The 23,075-nt window shown below is 38.2% G+C and overlaps 1 protein-coding gene across 4 annotated transcripts in view; it reads right to left on the minus strand.

Annotated features, from left to right (window-relative positions):
* The window catches only part of PCCA (propionyl-CoA carboxylase subunit alpha), a 285,019-nt gene that overhangs the window by 107,440 nt on the left and 154,504 nt on the right, over window positions 1-23,075 (minus strand). For all 4 annotated transcript variants that reach the window (XM_080575923.1, XM_080575924.1, XM_080575925.1 and 1 more), the window contains exon 19: window positions 2,939-3,041. In XM_080575923.1, the coding sequence (XP_080432049.1) occupies window positions 2,939-3,041 (103 nt within the window). The remainder of the gene's footprint in view (window positions 1-2,938; window positions 3,042-23,075) is intronic.

Below are 23,075 nucleotides of genomic sequence, written 5' to 3' on the forward strand. Positions count from 1 at the left end.
ATTATATCAGAGAAGATTTTTGACTGTGCTTCATGTGCTCCATTTTCTTGTCTGCAGCACAATCCCATTAGAACCTCAGCAAAAAAAGAAATATTAATAAAGAATAGCAAGTTGTCTATTTGTCCAGTAACAAGGAAAAATAACTGTAACTGAACAATCTTGGGATTCAAAGATAGTTACCTGCTTTGTAAAAACCCAAGCTTAGGAGTTATTTTTAATACTTGATGCCTTAAGGTTCAAGTGACATAGACTATATGGTCATCATGAAATCCACCTACTGTGATTAATTTCACCAGCTAAGGAATTTCCCAGGTACAAACAAGTAAGGAAATCTCTCTTCCCAAGCTTGGTAAAGAGGCTGGGTTAGGGTAGAACCAAAACACAAATGCTTCTGTCTCCAGTCCCTTTGTCCCAAACTTTTGGCCACCCAGCCTACGCTACTTCACACCCATACTCTTCCACCCCGTTGCTTTTCTACCCCTTCACCTGTGATGTTATGGGGTGCAGAGCGCCCCAGGAGCGCTCCTGTCTCGTAACCTAACAGTGAGAGGTGAAACCACGAGGACCCTGCAGGGCTGCAAGGAGATGAGCAGGACATTTGCAGGCCTGTTGCTCCCCCCCGGGCCCTGGTGGGAATCCTGCGGAGCATTGCTTGCCCACAGCAACTTTTCTACTAGAGAAAACCAGCAAAGGGGGGCCCAAATGACTTTGAAAGATAAAGGAATTTACAAAAGCAAACAAAGAAAAGTAACTATTCACTCGTGCCTTGTCCATTAATGCCAGACCACTTGATTATATTGGAGGTGTTACAGTTTGAATAACAAACTGAACCATTTGCGATCAGACTCCAAATATGCCGTGTTAAAATGGGCTTACATTTAGGTAGGAATGATTCACTGTATGTTAATAATTGTTAGCAGCAATAACATTACATTTTCATCGTCTTTTCTCAGAGTTAGCACATCTTGGACAAACACAATGCAGCTTACATCCACTGCTCAGGAATCTAGGACTGACTCATATATGAGCTTGTCTTTCCAGTTACCTTCAAAATCAATAGCAACAAAAGCAGAGAAGAATGCTTAGGCCTCCTCTGCCTGCAAACTTTCCTTAGTTTGACTTAAAAATATACCTTTATTAAATTTAACCAAGCAAGTATAAGCTAGAGCCTAGGTATCTAAATGAAATTGAAGTAAATCGCTCAAAAATATGTGTGTGTGCAATCCCCATAACAAGCAACAGCCACCTTCTACCTTCCTCATAGCCACAGACAGCTCCAGGCTGACTGCTGTTAGATAGAGACATGGTGACAAAAAGGTGGAAAGGCTGGGGGCAATGACTGTTCCTAGGAAGGGCTATCTGCCACACAAACCAGTGCCAGTCTAAACTGGGCTGAAATCTGGCAGGGATGTTTTGTTGTCTAAACAATGGGTCGTATTCAAGTTCACAGGATACCTAGGACATTATATAAATTTAATTAATTCAGTAAAAAGCTGTGTGCAGATACGGCCTTAGCTCCCAAAGCACAACTCCACATGTGGGGTGAGTGTCACAGCCATGGAGCAATGCTACGTGCTATGCACTGAGTAAAAAGTTGCATTCTAGATCTTCTGGAATTCTTTCTAAGAGGAATCAACATGACAGCTAAAATGAACTCCATATTTCAGACTTCAAGTAGTATATTTGCAAGACAGAATTTTAAAAGGTGCTGACTACAAGTGCTGATTTTGTCCACGTCATTTCTTTCTGTGCGCCTATGATGCATGTGGACAGAAAGTGTTCCTGGTCTCTACTCACACTTTTCTCTCACAGTCACCAGGAGTATGTGTGAAATACAATGTGACAGAGATAGAGGTAGTGTTAAAAAAAAGAAATTTAAGTGAAAATAACCACCTAAAAACGTAACTGACTTAAATTGTCATTTAAATATCCTTTTTCAAAAATAAAAATCTTGTGATTTTGAACATCACGACTATAAAAATATCACAGAGCAGATGTTGCAGAACATTCCTCAGTAAAGACTGGCAAGAAGAGTAAACAGCTGTCAGAGGCAGACAAAGACACCTGAGGTTCCTCACAGTCCTGTATTTCAACGATTCTAAGAAAAACTGATTTCTTCAGACTCCTTTGAAAATTTCTGCCTAGGAGTCAACAGATATTATGCAAGTCAGCTGTCTATTTTTAAAAATCTGTTTGATTATGAAATTACCATTAATGGACTTAAGAAGTAATTCTCTCTATATATCTACTGTCTCAATACAATTCAACCAGCTTGCATCTTGGCTTTGATCTACTGAACAGCTGAACTACTGAACACAGCATTACCATTGTTCTGTTGTCATGCTCTCTCTTTCCACCTTTCATGTCGACAATATTAAGTGTTTAAGTAATTATCTTAAAATATTTGTAAAACAATAGTTAATACATATGCATCTGAAGTGATCTGGGCATATCTTGAAATACTGGCATTTTACTATGCCTGCATGCAGTTTTACCACTGAGGTGCTGAATAATTCCATTCCAATATGATTATATATTCAGCTTGCTCAGTTCTTTGATTTGTTTTTTTAATCACTAACTTAAGCTAATGTAATGTTTCTCAACATTGCAGTTATTTTCTTGCTCTTAAATATTTACAATGGAAGCATAAGGCCTCACTTCTAAACACGACACAAAACAGGGTTGTTAATTAGAAAAGTAATTTAAGAAACAAGTGGATACAAAAATGTTCCACAGACACAGGAAGAGAAAAATCTTTGTACACTAGTACTATTTAATTAACATAACGAGTCTTGTTTTGTAATTCACGGTTATGTCTACTAAAGACAAAGCAAACGGCCAGTTTGGTCACTGAACAGATAGAGAATTGCAGTAGGAGTCAAGGATAACGTATATTGTTCCAATGCAACAAATTTCTTGGAAAATGAGCAGAACTTACAGAAAATGATGAGCCATCCTTTGAAACTTCAACAGGGTAAATTCCATCTCCTAGATGCACAGAAAGCTCCCAGCTACTTCTCTTTGATTTAGCAATAGGAATTCTAAAAAAGAAACAGACAGAAGAAGAATTTTTAACAGAGATTTCATGCTTCTCCCATTTTAACCAGAAGCGCTTTCCTCATAGGATGGTCATGAAGGATATAAAACATCATTAATCTATAGACACAGTTGGAGATCATACTTGAAAAAAATATTGGATACATTTTTCTGTCAAATGGTGTATGAGGAGAAAATACACTCTAATTTCTTTCTAGACTTGCCTTGACACACTGGGTATGCTGATAGAGTTATAGGAGGCTCTTGAATACAGCCAGCACTCACTACAGAATTAGTTCAAACAGGATGAAAAGCAGATGAGAAAGTGGGTTGGCAGAAGAATAGCAACAGCAATAGCTGCAGCATTCTTTCTAAGGGCAAAATATAATCACTATTCCCTTCATCTCATCCTCAGTAAACCTTAATTAAAATCCAATTAGACACAAAAGATTCAGCCAAACCATTAATACACATAATTTTATAATTAATGTACATTTTTAGAGCATTTCATCCACACAGTCCTTCAAGCAAACAGAAAAATAAAGGTGTATCAAAACCCATGTGCAGCATTATACCTATTCCTGCAGCAGTCTGTGGCTGCATCAGTTATCAGGTAATACAAGAACCATGAATCTTTTCAACTTCAGCCTAAAGAAGCTCACTTGGCATCGAGGGAATCAGACCTGAAATATCATTCTTGCTAATTCAGGGTGAAATAAGTAATTGCCAGATATTTTATTTAAAATGTATAACTTTGATTTTTTTCCCTCATCCTAGCTTCCCAAGTCTCTTCAACTTTGTACTTCAACTCCGTACTTACTACAACTTACTACCCTACCCTATTTCAGTGCAGCCTTCAATCTCTTAAAACATGGAAATACGTTTTTCTGGATTGTGTCACACGCAGTCTGCTGAGGATTCAGGTGCCCAGTGAACCACATCTCACCCAAAGGAAGCGCTCAGCTTGTCTATGGAATCAACAGGGAGAAGCACCTGAGAGACCTCCAGAGGCCACAGGAGGAGAAGCTTTCTGCCTAAGGCAAGGACAACACACTGGCTTGCTAAGGATTTAGGCATTTCCTTTAAGAAGGTTGGGTTTTTTAAACTTCTAAAATCGAGGCAAATACACATTCAGGTACCTAATCAGGCAAAGAGTTTCCAAAAATTGTGCTTTGCAACATGACCGAAAAGAGGAAAAATGAAACATTAAATGTACTAGCTAAAATAATAGATACATTTATCATTAGTCCAAGACAAGTAGAGTCTACGCCAACTTTCACCAAACATCTTAGCTCACCTCTAACACTACCTGCAAAGTTCATGAGTCACAGATATTGAAAATAGCCTATTCCCATACTAATGAAGCCAAGCATTACTTTCTGCATTTAACACAGAGACCATTGTGAAAACAACAAATTTGAGGAAATATCTATGGCTTATTGGATGCAATGACACTTCTCAGCACCTCATCTTAGAATTCCTTTATGTCACCAAAACATTGACACTGGCTGATAGGAAACACTACAGACACTGGAGTTCCTGAAGAAGAGGAACTGAGGAATTTCCTTGACAGGTAGCAGGCGGAGAGATATTTTCATTGCATTTCCTGGCATCAGAGCACCAGGAGTAAGGAGGAATGTAAGGGGTTATTGACAGAACTTGGCTAAATTCTAGATAGTATTCTATTAAAATAAACAACAAGATTTAGTAGTTTATAGCAACTTCATATTTCTCGTATAAGTGGTAAGACCTCATCTCAAACACAGCTTAGTAGATCTGCTTCATTGGTGGCATGAGATTCCTTATAACCCTGCTGGCATGGCCCTGCTTCATATTGCATTTGACTGGAAGTGACCTCATGGGTCTGGCCGCTGGCCATCAAAGGAAAGACAGTCTTGTTCTCCAGCAGGGATTATTTTTGTTCGGGCCTGTCTTGCTGAGCTTTGTCAAGTGTATCTCCAAACAGGATGCATGCCTCTTGAAAGGCATGGCTATGATCACTGCTTTTCCGGGGTTTCAAACTGCCCCACAGGCATATAATTCCTCTCTCTGCAACACTGGTGGTCAGGAGGGCAAGGTCCAGAGCTGTATCTAATACCAAAGTCCACTGCAAGTTTTACATCCCTCCTGGAATTGCTGGATCCTCTCGCGTTTTTCAGCTTTGCTAACCAAATGTTTCTGGCTTTTTAACTGTAATCTACGGTTTTATTCACTAAGATGGATACGTACGGTATTAATTATTCTCATAAGAATTCTGCTTTTTCTTCATTAAATCAAATTCCTTTCAGATAAACTACTTTGTAGTAATAGACTCCATTTTAATGGGATTGAGGGATTCGTTGTTTTAGGTTTGCTGATGTGGGTTTCTTTGTGCGTGTGTGTTTTGTTGTTGTTGGTTTTGGTTGTTTGGTTTTGTTTTTGTGTGTAGGGTTGTTTTTTTTAAGGATCACAAAGTTCAAAAGTAAGGATCAAAGTCCAATCCAACCTTCTCGGATGTCAACAGGTTGAAAGCTGATCCAGTCTGTGAACTGCTTCAAAGATGCCAGAGTTTCTACCAGGCTAAGAAAGGGGGCTTCGGTGTTTTGTTTGTGGTTTGGTTTTTTGAATATATGAGAAGTCCAAGTGCAGGGGAAATAGCCACTCTGTTCTCGGGCAAGTTTGCTTCCTTAGCTGAGAACTCTTCTAAGCCACCCAAAGAGAAAACATCAAGAAAACATCAGGACTACTGAGTATGTTTTCCACTAGTTGGTAACAAAACCCCCAAATTTCTGGTCGTTTTCAAAGATGTGTAACTTTAAAAATTCTACACACCAAGCTGAAATCTGAGATATTCTTTTTACAGAAGAAAATGCTGTAAGACAAAATAGCGTCATTTTTACCATCATTAACAAGGCCAAGTATCTAAGCTGCTTTCACCCCAATCTCAGATTCAGAATCACAGGTTTCAAATGTGCCCTCTCGTTCTTCTTCCAGCTCTAGCATATGAGACATCAAAGAAATGACTCTATGTGTGGAGATCGTTGGCTGCAGGAACAAACACAGGTTTAGCAACAAGATGAGTGCTGGGTGAACAGGAAGCGGGGCCACAGAGAACTGTGTGGTGTTTTCCCTTGCTAGCATTATACACAAGGAGAGGGAGAGAGCAGACAGAGCACTGGGACTGCACCGACAGGACAAGGGTGAGAGGAGGGCGCGATGAACTAATTCCTCTTCCATGCAGTCTTCTCTGACCTGCCTTCCAAAGGGAAGCTATCACAAGCTAATGGGGCACATACTAAGAGGAAGGTGGATGGTGTAGCTCTAAGCCATAAAGGTATTAAGCTAAACCATGTAAATTATAAAAATCTGTAAGTGGTGTGAAAAGCAGAACAGCACCATTTGCCTGCTTAGTCGTTTATTTATTTTCCATCTCTGTCACTATTTGTTCAACTGCAGATGATGTCATGGTCTCATCATTTATTTCATGCACAGCACAGTGTATTACGTCCCTTTTACCCTCAACTGCCACGAAAGAAAAAGAGACACTTTATAAAAACGCAGCAATCACAACTCCTGCTTTCCTTCCAAATTTTCAGTGAGAGAAACAGACAACTGCTAAAAATTTTAGCTCGACACATACTGTGCTCATGGAAAACAGACACTAGTTAAACTATTATCTATTCTAGTCAAAAACAAATAACGAAAGAAAACAGACAGTCACAAAAGCAAGTCAAGTAATAACTCTGCCCCAGTCTGTCCATTTTGATTGTCATCAACCAATCGGATAGAAGGGACTCAATAAAACCACAATTTTCTGCAGTTTGTGGCAAATAAACTTCCCTCTCCCGATTACTGATGATGATGTAATGAGCTATGATAAATGTCACCAGCTCCTAAAGGGTCAGGAAATAGCGTATGGATTTTTTTTTTCTTCCAATTCAAAATGTGAGTTCTAATGCTGGGGAAAACTTACAAATTCTCTTTACTTCTGATATTTTTGCTGCATAATACTTTAGGTAAAGGCAGAGAAATCGCCAACTATCATAACAAACTCTCCAGTTATGAAAGATTACAAGTATTTGAAGACCAAATTATATGACACTCCATAAAGCTGCTTTTCAAATGTGCAATTACCTATTCAGCAGTTAAATAAAAGTGAAATATTGACTTAAAACAATGTTAATGGTCAAAGAATCATTAAGAAATCCTTCATCATAACTTTCACAGCAGGTGGCCTGTAAAATGATCAAGAATAATGTGCTGGATTCTGTAGCCACCAAGGTCAGTTTCTGCATACAAATCTTTGCAGGGGGAGAAAAAAAGACCTTCAGAAAGTGGGCCATTCATCTGAACCAAGTTCAGAGAATTTCCAGCACTGTGAAAAGATATGTTATGCAAGCACATAGATGTATTCAGTGGGGGTAGACTGAACCAGCTACATGGAGACTACAAAGGAGCCCTCCCATGGCTCATGAATAAGTCGAGGAAATGATCAGAAAAAAATGGAGAGATGTTTAGACAGATGGCCCACTTAAAATGCCTGGGACAGGGCATAAGCAATTTTAATGAAACTTTAGATCTACCATATAAATTGTTTCTTATTTTCTCCATACTCCCCCCCCAGAAAAAAAAAAAAACTCAAGAAAGGCAAATAGAAATTTAACAACTCAAACAGGAGTCTATCTTGTGATGTAAAAAAATAAAAATAAAAGTTGTAAATCATATACTTTTGAGCATTATTGGTTTAATAAGTTCATATACAAAGAAATATCCTTCACAGAACCTTCAACTATCAGATGAATATAAAAGCAGGGAATGGATAGATTAAAAGAATTCTAAACAGAAGTGTACTGCCAAACAAAACAAAAATCTAAGCTTTACTATCTGAGTACTTTCAACACTTTCCAACATAAAAGTTCATCGTTGCACAGAGAAGATAAAAGCAGCACTTTCACAGGATTATTTTAAGAACTAAAAATTATGTGAAAGGAACCTAAGAATCTGGGAATATTTTATGGGAATATTTTATTCAGCAATTTGAAATATTTTCTACATATATTCACACACATTTCTGCATATATTCAGATTGATGCATCTATACCTAAAAATGGGTTTCCCTTCTTTCTACTTAATGCATGCATTATGCACACATACACCTTTCACCAAGAGTATGAAAGTATACCATCATCAGACTAAATTATAGTTCTGCATATGTCATACAAAATAAAAACCTCTACTAGCCTGTGTGCCAGCTATCAGACAAAGGCTGAATTACTCAATGATTATGTCAAAATGGTTACGTCAAAATGGTTTTATATTGCATTTTCTTACATATTAAATTTAGATCAATAACAAACGCATAGTTATAGCCGTGTACTATATCTGAATAGTGACCACTAGAAAAAATAAAATTACATGGGAGGTAAACTGTAAAATAGAAAGCATTGTTCTAAAAAAAATATTATGGAGTGAAGCGTGCTTTGATTCAAAATAATGCACATCTGGATGCTTCCTTTTCATTTAATAGAAGCCTTTTTGGGGATTGACATAAAGACCTGCAATGCAATGTCCACTGAAAACCTCCAGCACCTTCATCAGAGAATCCCAGATCAAGGCTAAGTAATGAAATGGTTAAACCTAGGTCCTATAAATCCAGGGTGAATTTAGCTACCCAGATCTAAGTGTGTGGCTCAACCACTTTTTTGTCTTCATTTAACTGACGAGTAACCCTGCAGACAACCTGTGCTCACCCTGGCTTACCCTCTTTCACTTTGAAGGTCTCGAAGCACGCAGGGCTCGGGGCCTGCAAACCGCGTCGCTCCGGCTCGCCTGCTTCACAGCTAGCTTCCCGATCGGCCTAGCAGGCGTCCGGGAACTCAGGGCTCCTCTGCCAACGTTGTCTCCATAGCCTTAAGGAGAAGACCCGTGCTCTGAGCATGCAGGCTAACATCAACAAATTCTAAGCCACTTGAAAAGTCTTTCGTGGCTCTTAGTTTTCAATCTATGAGGAAAAGGAAGTAGGATTTACGCTGCTGCCCATCTTGCTATAGCAAATTCATGCTTGCAGTACATACACCCAGAGAATGAAAGACTTGGGTTATCAACCTACCTCAGCCTATGAGGGTTGAAATCTACCTCTCATCTCCCAAGAGCAAGGAGCCAGTGTCCAGGCAGGCACTGGGGGGGAACTCACCATCCTGCCCTGCTGACGGAAGGATGGAATGAGAGAGTCACAGGTGGGAAAAGACTTTCCAGATCATCGTGCCCAACCATCAGTTTGACCTACTGAGTTCCACCTCTAAACCACGTCCCTCAGTGCCACATCCACACATCTCTTCAATACCTCCGGGAACGGGGAGTCCACCACATCCCTGGGCAGCCTGTTCCAATGCTCGGCCAACCTCTGTTTGAAGACTGAGACACAGAAAATACAGCTTTACAGCCTGATGATGCATCCCCCAGGACAAAGAGTTTTGGTACTTGGTCCTATTCCAGGAAACTTTTTATGCACTTTACATTTAATAAATTGGATGAAACACAAAGCAATGCAGGGAGCTGCAAGTACAACCTGAGACCTCTCGATTTCAGAGGAGGGTCACACTGCCCAGTCCTTCAACAAATGTCAGCATACCTTGAAAATCACAAATAAATAAATGTACTTGATACCTGAAACTAACTTCCTCCTATAGCATGTCAGAGCCTACTTTAGTATTTGGTTGCTCTTGGAAAAAGTAAACACCACAAGCATTAATGCTGGGTGAGATGGTGCTCATTGTCTCATTGCAAGTATTTGTGAGATGAGAAGCAAGGAAGCTTCAAATCTTGTGTGTAAGGGGGAGAGCAAAGGGAGCACTGTGGTTGAATTGACAAGACAAGGGTGAGAGAAGGGCATGATGAACTCCTTCCATACAGTCTTCTCTGACCTGCCTTCCAAAGGGAAGTTATAGTACATGCCCCCACTGCTTCCGATAAGAAAGGTGGAAAACCTGGCTTTAAGTCATAAAGGCATTATTCAAATCATATGTTCACAAACACAGAGAAAAGTTGTTTATTTTCCATGTAATTTACAAGTCTGCACTTTTGATTTGTTCTTTCAAAGCATCTTTCCTAAATCAGCAAAACTATTTATGAAAAAAAAAGGAACTACTTGGAAGCAGGTGTTTTTAATAAGATCAGTCAGCAATATTGACTTGTACTGAAAACTACGATACAGAAAAGAAAAATCTAAAAATCCTCGTCATCAAAAAAAAGTTTGGGGCAATTTCACGTCCATTAAAATATTTAATTCAACAACTGTGTTTCTGTCTAGCAAATACTGTTGCATTCTTCATTTTTAATATGGGTTTGGCCTTGCACGCATATAATAATAATACACTCTACAAGAAGACAAACATCTTTTTTCCTGTACAAATTTTCCATATTGAACAAGGAAGTTTATTTCTCTTATTGTGCAAGTATTTAGGAACAGTCTTACAATAATTACCTTGCTTTCTTTTAATGCTCAAAAAGCTTCAGAACAACTCGCTGTGATGCCGTAAGGAGGACCACAGCTCTTCGGTTAGCATCACCCAGCAGCAGTTATATCCTCCTGTACGGTGCGATGGCACTGGGCTGTAGCTGCTGGGCAGCCTGCTCCCTGCACCTCCATTCAAACAACGGCTGTGCCCAGCAATAATGCGCTATTTTTCACTTTGCGTTTTTAGAATATTACAGGTTTCCTGTGCATATTAAAAACGGAAAACAAGCAATTTCTAAACTACTAATATGAAACGGAGATGAAATAATTAAAAGATTATCTACTGATAGGTTTGATAAGGTAAGAGTTATTCAATTTTACATCTATGCACAAGGCAATTTTCTATACTTAATTTTTATTTTTATTTTTAAAAGACACCCGGGCAAATTCTGTGTTAGGCTTCCTGTCATCATCCAATAGCGAAATTGGCCTGTTAATTAATGTAGCCTACTAATTTTGAACTAAATTGCTATCAACTGCTGTAAATGTGAATTCAAAACACATTTGCTACTTTAATCCTTCCTTCCTTTTCTCAGAATTCAAATTTCAGTTATTCACCTACTTTTACACAAGAACTCTGTAGAGTATGCAATCTCAGAAGTAATCAAAATAACATACTATGGGTGTGAAAACAGTGTTTTAGTTCTTGAAACAAATTACCCCAGTCACCTCCACCTACTAAGCTTTGATTCACGCTGCAGAACAGACTCTGGGCATAGGAAGCAGATCCTTGCCCGACACAAGCACGACAGAAGTGCACCCATGTAGCTACAAATGGGCACATAGCACTAGACCAGAACTAATCTGAAGCCAAACACACATAGTGAGAGTATCTGCTCCTCAGCATGAACCAGAAAGCCACTTGTACTGACCTTAATGACAATTTATGCATCCGCACTCCTCCAAAACCGTAAGCTCTGTATTTAGTTTGGTTATCAGCCCACAGTTTAAAAGATAAACCAACACTTGTTTCCAAGATTCGGGCTCAAAACCCCTTGTTCAGTGCAGCACTTTTGAAAAATCATTCTGCCAGTTTGGAAGACAAAATATTTATATGCAAATCAAATGTAAAGCTTTCAATTTGAAAAAAACTTTTAACATGCCAGTTATCCTATTCTTATCCTGTTAAAAGTTACCTTCTTTAACACATCACTGTTTTGCCAACTATGAGTAATTTACAAGGTTAATCCCCCCAAAACACATTAACCTATCTTTCATATTCAGAGATGCACACCTGCACCCGCAGACTGTCATACCCACCATTATAGCCAGCGACATCTGACTGAAATGCAGCATTTCTTTGAAGAATAAATGGTATGTGGCCCAATACAGTGAAACCTGTCAGCACCTGTTCAATTTACTAAATCAAGAAGATCATGAGTGAGACCTATTACAGTCAACGGACAGGGAAGGTGTCAGAATAAGGCCATCTCTGAGGAAACTTGGCAAAAACACTGGGGGTAAGAGCATCAACCTTCTAAAAGGCCCACAGGGAATACAGTATGCAAACTAATGAAAAATTATAAATTATATTAAGCTAACAAACAAAACCTGTCTTCGAACCAAACTGAAAATGTCTTCTATAAAACACTACCTCCAAATAACCTTTTGAGGCTGTTATTAAAAACCACGTAAAGACTTCTATTTTTCCCATATTTAGTGGTTTCATTTAGTTCTTTCACTACAGTCCCTTTTTAATCTGTCAGTCTACTAAAACCAGTTCATATTGCCAGAAATATGGAATAGTTTTCTCTCTGCCACATTTTGTAGTACCTATGATTTGACTTAGCCCATCACCTGTGCAATACCCTGAAGGTCATTATTCAAAATAAATAAATAAATAAAAAAGAATGCTACTATTTTTTTGTGCATCTTGGAAAACATAACACAGCAGGCTTCAGCATGATTTCCAAGTATTGTTAGAGCTCACCCATCACAAAACTGACCACCTCCTGCAAACTTGGTTGCAGCGGAGCCAAAAGAGTGCATCTAACAGCTTAATCATCTCACGCCTGAAATCACTTTTGTAATACAGCTGTACTGATCATATTTGCTCTGTTGTGATTTTTCTCCATGAGGCTTAACTCAGGAAATACGTGGGATACACATTCAAGATGGTACACAATCCCAGAAAAGGATGATCAGATTTTCCCTTACTGGCCATCCTATATGCCGTAGTGTACGAAACAGAAGCTAACACGGAATTGCAACAATATACATAATTTAATATCATTAAATATGATTAATTAAAAAATGTTTAAAGATTTAATTCAAAAATATTTAAAGAATTTTAATATCATTAAATATGATTAATATCATAAAATGATAATCATTTGCAACAATATATTTTTCTGGAATCTTTACAAAAATATGCATCTTTAACGCATACATAAGAACTGGTGTTGGATGACAGCACAAGCATCAGCGATGCACTACCAAACCAAAGACAAATCTGACCAGAGCATTTGGCTAGAGGTACTCAAGCCAATGTCTAGCAGACAACATAACAGCTACTTCCTCTACCTGATGTTAAAAAAAAAAAAGTAATGTCTCATAGATTTTAAAGCTTTGTTCTCTATTTCTTGTGCACTACATTCCTGTTGAACAGATTAATGCCACTAATTCTGTTAGGTTAGTAAGAAAAAATAGAAGATGAAAAACCCCAAGAGTTCATTAAAAATTAAATTATATTAGATAACATAAAACATGCGTATCTTCAGGAAGTACTAATTCTTCACATCTAGACAATTATAGCATATAACAGAGCTCCAATGACTCACATTACCATCAACAGATCTTCTACTGCACCTTTAGCTTACATCCTGAGTTCAAACCACTGAGCTTTAGCTACCTGATATTAACCATTTATTTATAAACAATGAAGAGAGAAAGGTGCCTCTCCACAAGGAGTTAGACCTCAGATAGGCCGAACTACCTTTAGGTGACACTCATCTGTATTTATTACACCACTTAGTACTATGAATCTGGCCCACAGAAACCCAAGCTCTAATTATTTAACAAAATCATATGCATTCAAAAGACAAATCTCTACTTCACTCCATAGATTTTCATCCTTTTAATAGGACACCTGCTATTGTTCACAAATATAGAGAAGAAAGCCAACATAAAAAATGGTGTGCAGGTTTCCTAATTAGCTAAAGCTATGTGCAACAGATGTGAATGAAAGAATTTCAGAATAAACGATTAGTTAAATTAGGGTTATTATTTGTGAAGGACAAAAATAAGATCCGGGAAAAGATACTAAAGTATTTGTAACACCTAATGTTTTATGCTCAGTATTAACAAACAAAACTTCTGCCCACTAACTGTGCAGATGGGATGGACCCAAAGAGTGGCAGTAACACAACTGCATATAATGACTACCAGAAAGTGGGTTTTCTACTTAAGAGTCCTCTGTGTTTATCTGGGGAGAATCATACCCAAGATAGCATGGGAACACAAAACTAGCCATATTGGGAGAACCAAATTTCCATCTAGTCTAATATTCAGTGATCCACAGCAAATAAATGAGGTATAAGAAGGACAAGGATCTAGTCACACTTCTCCAATATACTTACCCAGAAGTTCCCTCTCCTTCCTTGCCTTTGCAATTAGCACTAAATCAAGGTAGTCTGGCAATTTGCAAATCAAAGAAATAAATTTCCAAAATACCAAACATGTTTTTCACACTACATAGTGATATATATATATATCTTATATTTATATGTATGGTGTATACATATAAACATGGTACATATATACCTTGTGCTGTATATTTTATATAGTATAGAAGACACTTTTCTTTAAACATATTTTCTTACAAATCCAATTATTATTTAGTTAAAATGATTGCACAGTTTTAAAAGATAGCACTTTTTTTTTCTCTAAACTGGTATGTAAAACTGTATAGAATAAGTATGTTTGGAGAAAAATGCAAACAAACATCAGCAAACTACTCGTCTGTTTCTTCTGACACAGAGAAAATAGACATTTTACAGAAAATGTAAGGTAAGATTGTTGCACAAACATGACGTGGCATACACTACTTAGCTGGTTTTGATCCAGTGTAACCATGCTCCCTGCTATCTCACAGAAATTTATGTGCAACGCTACCAGTAATCAGTAAAGGAACAAATGAACGCAAGGGAAGAACCAAAATACTTTTAAAATGCACATTCAGGGGCAGTGACCGGCAGCTGAGAGCAGACGTTGTAGGAAGATGTTCAGAAACAGTTCTCACAACTTCTTCAATTCCAGCCCTTCCTTTGTGCTGTGCTGAGGGAACCTGTACACAATGACAGCCACGTTCCCTCTAAGCCCAAAATCTCTGCACCCACATCCAACGTAGTTTTTCTAAAATGCAAATGCCTGCAGCCCCTTCTGGGCTATCCTGTTTGAGACGAGCTGACCCTGCCAGCTTTACAGGCATGGAAATTTCTCACAGCAATCCAAGTTTTCTAAGGGCGGAACAGCAGAAAGGCGATCGGCTCTCACTACCCCTGGCTTCTGCGAAGGCACGTGTGATTTACTGAAAGCTGAGGAGGCTGAAGAGATGAGAGCTGTGGAATGGTGCTGCAGTGCCTAGCGTGAGGAGACGCAGGCTTAAATGGCCATAAAACTTCCATGATTTTGGAAATCACTAAAACAGAGATTCGCTCTATTCACTCAGAAGGATTCAGTTAAGACAGGCGTTAAGACGTGGGAAAAGGAAACCTGTACAATGTGATGTCCGAGATCAAAGAGTGGAAAAGTCACAGCTAACAGAGGAGTAAGGTGGACCCTGATGTTAGTAAACATTTTTAAATGACTGTGATTTGTCCAAGGATATGGGTAAAAGAAAAAAGGATTTGCTGCACTGGGGTGGGGGGGAAATGTAGGATTTAGAAAAGAAGTGCTGCCACTCGTTCAAGGCAATGAACATAGGAGACCTGTTGGTTTATGGCATCTCCCTCATCAAAGAACTGTAAGAGTTGGGTACAGCCAGATGAAGGCCCGGCTTTAAATTTCGGTGCCTGGTAGAAAAATGAGCAGCAGAACCTGGAGAAAATTACTACTGCGTGATCAAGGTGTATCAAACCACCACCCAGGGCAGAGCGAGGAGCCTCGGGAACACGTACCACAACACTGGGGTAAAAGAAGTTTGAAGCCTAGGGAGGATAAAATTTAACAGGTATTCCAGATTTTTAAAAAGTCGTGTTTTTTTTATTTGTTTTGTTTTGTTTTTCCAATACAATTGTAGCAAGACTTAATTTTATGAACCACCACAGAGAGGACAGGACAAAGACGTGTCACCTCTTTCTAAATCATTGGGTAAACATCCCTAGTTTTAAAAGAGCCAGGTTCTGCACTGCTCTTTCCTGCCCAGTCTTTCTCACACTCCAGGCTTTGAAGATACATGTTAAAGGGAAGCCACAACCAAAACAAACTCCAAGCACCACGTCCAATTACACAAAGAAGTAAACCACTGAAGAACCATCTATGAAATATCTTAAAGAAGTGCTCATAATCACACAAGAAAAAGTCATTCAGGCAGTCTAAATGGAGATACAGGCCTTTGAATACTTAATATGTGCCAAGAGAAGACAGAATATTTTTCATTTAAGGCACCATCTAACCATCTATGTTAAGCATCTCATCTGAAATATTATGACATACTCAAGTAGTTTTTAAGAGTCACCACATCAGGTTACGAAGAGAAGAATACAAACTATGTAACGCAGAAGAAAAAGGGCTACCTGAAATATAGACAGCGTATCAGCAGATGATTTTGAGTTGTGCAAGACATCAAACTCAACTTCATGACAGCACATAACAGCACAATTAGCAGCGTTACCTCTCAAATACTTTTCCCATTACAATTAGACAAACCTTCACAGTCACAGAGCAACAAATAGACCTGTGATCCTACTTAGGAAAATACATATAAAAAAGTGAAAAATACTTGGGTTTTGTTTGTTTGGTGGTGGTGGTTTTTGGGGGGAGGGAGGTTGTGTTTGTTTTTTTTTAATATATATACACATATATATATATATTTTTAAGATGCCTCTTGGTAATGCACTATCAGGAAATGCCTTATCAAAAAAGTGAAGAAAGAGCTCTCAGGACTTCTGAGGGAAACGCGGGACTCATTTTTCTCCTGAAAATGTTTCTTCAACATTTTCACTTACGCACACACACTAAAACTATGCAAAAGTGACCTGACTCTTTAAAAACTGAACAGAAAGAAGCCTTAGCTCAATCTTACACATTTGCACTTTTAATCTTACCCTTAAACAAGACTGAATCAAGCATAACTGCATGGAAGGTCAGCTTCTATACTGGCATATCAAATTTCAAGCCAACAGCTCTTTTATTTAAAATATGTTAGATAAAAAGGTAATATGCTCTCTGTAAGAGTTCCCTTGAGGTTAGAAGAACCAATAAATTAACTGTTACCATATGTTTGGCTCCTTTTGGCAAAATTCAGTAACAAAACACTGCCAAACCACTTTTGGCAGGTAATAATATTTGGTAGCTTATAGCACAACTTAGGAAAAAAGGAAACTGGACAGAAAGCTTGGAAATTAATAGAAGGAACTGTATTGTATAGTTAGCTGTATGCTGTTGAAAGAAAAATTCTAACAAAGTCAACTTTATGGGTCTGATCTCTAATAAGCAGCTGCCTCTTCAAAAGAGAGCTGTATCAAATGCAAACTCAAACAGTCCAGCTAATACAGTAATGATATTTTGCTTTAAAAAAAAAAGCCAGATACGTATGATTTATTCTGCAAACAAGAAGTTCTGTAAAATTAGCATTTCAGTGTTAAAATGCTTATTATTAGTATTTTCTTTACAGCGGGCTTATTTCATTATAAATGAGTAGAGTTTGACCTTATTTACAACGCAGTGAGTTCTTATGTTTCACTTGTTAAAATTAAATACATTTTTTTTCACATCTTTTATACGTACATGATTGAGAATAGAACGTGACAGATAAAAAGCCTTTAACACTATACCTCTAATTATAATTAAAGGCATAGGATGTAAAATCCTTCTATGAAAAATTTGTTTAGAATTCCAGCCAAACAGGTGGAGGCAAACCTAGCTTGTCCTATTCTTATACCAAGGCAAGCAGGACTTGCTCTGTAAGGTCACAGTTAGATGACATCAATGCTTTTTCACATATGAAAATGTCTGTTTAATGTTATTTTTGTAACCATCTACAGTGAAGTACTCCAAATCCATTATTATTCTCATTTCCAATAAAATGGATATAGCCCGTTGTTAATGCCATAAACATGCGTTTTGTATTTTTATCAATTGCATCATCCCATTAAATTCTAATTTTTATGCAATAAATCACTTGCTATTCAGTCAGTAATAGCGGTTCACTTGCTATTGCAGTTCTATTACACATACCTGGCAAACAGTTTCAAGCAGACTGACAGGTATAGGCCAGACATTTCACTTCTTAAAGTCATGTTATTGCATAGTTAATCCCATATTTGCATTAATTTGACTACAAGCACTTACAGGTAAGAGTAATCCTAAAGCGCAGGTCTAAAGATCATACTATAAGCTTCTGGAAGGTTTTCCAGAAGAAAAATATTTTTGCCATCCTACAGATGCTTGTCTCGTTCATCCATTTGGGATTTGACTAATAATCTTCTCATTACTGTATTCATCTTCTGCTCTTTTATTTTTTTATTTTAAATAAGGCAATTTCTATGAAGACTTGACACTGAAATCAGAGACTTCATTACCCTACAAAATATATCCACAGTTCAAAGTATTTAAGAGGGTTAAACAAAATGCAAACATTTAATGCAACATTAAGCATGTGAAATAAAAACTTGATTGCCTAAAGAAAGCATGCTATGCTGTTACCCTGGTGACAGGTTAAAAAAGGATTGTGAGCTGAATGGCTGTATGATATGAAATTAAAATGTTTCACATTGAACAATCCAAAATGAATTGGGAAAGGTTAGAGCAGAGGAGAGAGAAATCAATTCTCCAATGGCAATGGTGAATGGAAGTGAAGTCTGAATAGGATTTGCCAGTGGGGTGCAACAGCTGCCAAATATCCTGCAGCCAAAGAATTACAATAATACTGATGAAGTGTGCAAGAGCTTTTGGAATCATTGCAGGGAACAGAGAAATACTCCTGCAATAATGAGGCCATTCTGTGTCCCATCCCACTTTCGCAGTTAAATCAAAGGAAAAAGAAATGGTTGAAAATTGTAATACTCAATAACAAAGGTATAAATGAATTATCTATCCCTTCAATCAATATCTCATATTTAACTACAGCCTTTGTGAATCATGAATGAAGCAAGCATGCTAAAGAATGGACAAATCAAGACACACACATGTAAAAGTATGCAGACAATATTGAATGAGAGAGACTTTTTCTTCCCATATTATTTTCTTGATAAAATTTCTACGGCAACAGCATCCAGAATATGCTATACACTACACAAACAAACAGCAGGACACAGCCAATGCTCCAAGGAACTTAACAAGGCAAGGTCCTGATGTTTGTGCTTATCTTTTTTACGTTATTAAACCTAGGAAAGAAACACAAATAGCAGTTCTCATATGAGAACACAGTTACACATACATTCACTAGCTTAGAGTCCCCCAAAGTGAAGAAAACCTTTGCCCTTACATACAAAACTCCAACACAATTTCATTTCTGCCCTTAGAAACTCCAAATAAAACATGCAGATGGAGAGAAAAAAACTATGCTCAAAACAGCCGTAAAATGACTGGGGAGCATGTGGTGATTAGCACGCAACTTGTTAGTTCTACAGCTTCGTGTATACACTTTTTACACAAATATTAAGGAATGAGTTTAGGAGGTGTAAGCCTGCATGAAAGGAAAGAATTGTTAGGCTTAAAAAAGGGATCAGAGTAAAGGTAAGACCAAGAGATCTTGTGGTATAGTGAGGGTCTTGGAAAGAAGTCGTAAGCAAACCATGGATGAGGAAAGGGCCATGTCACATACGTTCAAGTTTCAACATTAACTGAGTGGTAGCCACAAAAGTTATAACACTCCTGTAGTAGCTGCTGTTTTCCCTGTAGACATGGTGAAAATAAATCACAATAAACATGGGGACTTAGCCAGGTCCATTTACTTCGGTGACGGACCGTCCCACCAACAATCACCTAAGCAAAATGTGTGCTGCCTGCTGCCTGAACATCTTCCCAGAAGATGTTCAGTGAGGTCCAAACTTCATAATTATTATCTTCATAATTATTTCATAATGATTATCGACTCTAAAGATTGAGCAAGCATGAATTGCTGGGTGCCCAGAACACCTTTTTTTCCCCATAAATGAAATATGGATAATAAGCTATGAAAAGCTCCCAAAACAGACCATTCTGTTTCTGGAATATATGTTCACACAGAGCAATAGCTCTGCTTTCAAACTACTTTATAAATACCTGATATTACTTACACTATCAATTCTGATGTCATTAATTTAATCCAAAGAAAAAAAAAGATACATACCTTCTGTAGTGGTCATAAATGCTCCATTTATGCTGAATTTCACTCATGCCAACTTTTACATTTTACATAAAAGTTCATTTCCACTGGCTAAAAACACCTGCTTGATATATTTGCTTGATATATTTGTTCATCTAATTGTTTGTCTCTAACACATGTAATCCTCTTTCTGTAACGCAAATGAACAATGTAGAAGGTAAATAATACCAGATTTTAAAGACAGACAGAATACTATATAGGGCAGTGGGTTTAGCAGTGATTAAGCAAGATTACAAAGAAAAAAAAAATACTATATTATTACTGAGAGACCAAAAGAATAACATTAAGTAACACCTGAAGGGAAAAGGTAGGGGTGTGACAACCTGAAGATGCCATTACAAACAAGGATCTCTCACACACACAGAATAGGTTCTTCGTACCTTGCTAGTATACAGGGAACAAAAAAATACACAGTGGAATAACGGTTTGAAGCTGTAGTAGTTACATAAGTATATTGAGGGTTTTCAAAGGCATAGCAGTAAATCATGAAAAGAATGCCTGACTTGTTAACCAGGGGACCAGAAGAGTAAGGATAAGACAGTGTTATTTTCATGAGCTAAGCATGACTGCGTAACTCCAAAGTAAGGGAATGAAGGAAAGCCACAATTGGGTTGGACTTAGTCATCCTTACCAAATGAAAACAAAGCATTTTAGCTTTATATCACACAAGAGAGTATTTGTAGGGTAATGCAAAGTATAAATATTTAGCTGTACTTGCAATAACTGTTCATGTTATTACTGCGGTTCTAGGGGGGGGGGGAAAATCACGTAGTGTAACTGATACAATTCAGTGGTGCCTGTGCTGCAACTCACCCTCCTTCCAAGTGGCCGGTTTGGATGACTCTAGTAAATTTTCCTGACATCATCAACGTAACATAACCTTATATTGTGCTGCTCCAGCAGTGCCGGAGAGCCAGAAAGCTCTCCTATCGAGCAGCTGACCATTCTTCCATATGGGGAAACCCTAGGCTGGCAAAGAGCTGGCTGCGTCCCAGGCTCCAGCAGGATAATAGGTGTAGCCTATGTGAAAGCAAGCATGAGAGGGGTCCTGGGCTCCACTGCTCTCCAAACAGCTCACTAGCTGCCCTAACCATAAAATGGCAAGTAAAAGCAGGTATCTGAACCATCATTACTATGCACAGATGAGGATTTACATCAATATATTTGTATCAAATCAACCTAGACACAAACCTACAAAAGCTCATGAAATAAAATGCTAAACGTAACTGTTTCTGTTCTTGCTGTTCACCAGTCAGAATTGGTGAACAGCCAATGAAAAGACAAACCAGCATTTTTGGATTAAAACAAAATTTTACTTGTATTTTAACTACAGTTTCTCACTATACAAATATACTTACTGTTCCTGTGAAAGTATTCCTTTATGCTTGGAAAATATCGTCCATTCATACTTTACAGATGTTGATAAATAAATATTTACAAGACCCCAATAATGCAGTAAAGCATTAAGGCCATTTTGTCTTTTGGTAAACTGAGGCTCAATCCAGCTGCCTTCTCTAAGGCCCCACAAGAACAGTTAGGAGTTTAACTCAAGGCTCCCCAGTCTCAGTCTTTGCTAAACAGGCGAGCAAGAAAACCCTTTAGTTATTTTCTAGCAATGTAAAACATTTCCCAATGTGTTACCGTCTTTTTGCATGTAGTATCAGGTAATGTGGGCATGCAGCCTCACTGTTTTTTTCCAAGTCATAAATGATGAAAGGGTAAAACCCATAGAAAAATTAGGAAAATACACTTAGCTGCCAACACAAGCAACACATAGGAAGTGCTGCAGGCAATTGGGTTTAGAAGTATAAACATCACATTAGTAGACCCATGAGATAGCATGATGTAGCCACACCTGGAGAGTCACTCTCCTATTCCCCTCCCAACCCACTAATGAAAACAAGTCTGAAGCCAAAATGTGAAGATTCAACTGTACAACATCATTTTTGGTCTCAAAGGCTAACTACATCAAACAGACACAAAATAAGCTGGATCCACTTCAGCCAAAATATGTTTCCACTTGAAACAAGATCAAGTTCTGTCTAGAAGACCTTGGGATTTTACTAGATGCTGTAAATCTGTTCAGCAGCTGTGGGTGGCACCAGCTTCACAATAAACTGGACTATGGAACAAGTAGGAAAAGTCCTTGGTAAAGTAACTGAAATCTGAACAATGAAATAATCATCAATCATTCATAGCTGTTTCCTGGAGGAAACATGTGCCCCTATTATCTGGATATCACAGTGAAATATTCACATTTGTAGTATCTGGCTCACAAAATACCAAGCACTTTCATTAGCTAATTATCTTCCAAATACAAAACAAAACCAAATGCTCAACAACCCATTTCCCAAGGAAAACAGTTAAATAACAAGCAGTTAAACTGTGGGGGAGACACAGAAAATGCTCTAAATATCATATTGCATAACAAAAGTAAGTGTCTGAATTTCTGTAAATATGAGCACGCGCAGGTCCCCAGCAGCTGTTCTAGCGAAGGTTTGGCAAATTAATCCTACAAGACCATTGGCGAGGCCAGGGGCACATAGGAATGCAGACAGTGGAAACTCACCTGTGGGTGCTCCACCCAAATTATAATGCCATTCACTCCAACACAGGAAAGGCAAACTGGTGCTCGCTCAAGGCCTGCATTAACCTCAATGCCACACAAACTGCTCCAACAAAGAATCCCATTACAGAGGTCACACCTAATTGAAACCAGTGGAACAAAGTTCGTGTTTGATCTTAATGAGGCAAAAGCTTACCAATCCGAGTGCATTCTAGTAAGAACCTTACACTTGATGATTCAAGACACCCAAGGAATTGTCCAATTCCTTGCGAAGCAGAGGAGCAGGCTGGGACAGTGAATCCATAATCTGGCTCAGCTCCATTTCGTCTGAGTACAGTCTCAGTAGACCTGCTAGCGAAAGGTGGAGTTTCTGTGAAGACTGCCAAGCGTGGTTCTGTCTATCCATCTGACTAGAATAACAATCCTGAGCTTGGGCTGAATAAATCACG

The sequence above is a fragment of the Anser brachyrhynchus genome (genome assembly GCF_964034855.1).
Source record: "Anser brachyrhynchus genome assembly, chromosome: 1".
Lineage (NCBI taxonomy): Eukaryota > Metazoa > Chordata > Aves > Anseriformes > Anatidae > Anser > Anser brachyrhynchus.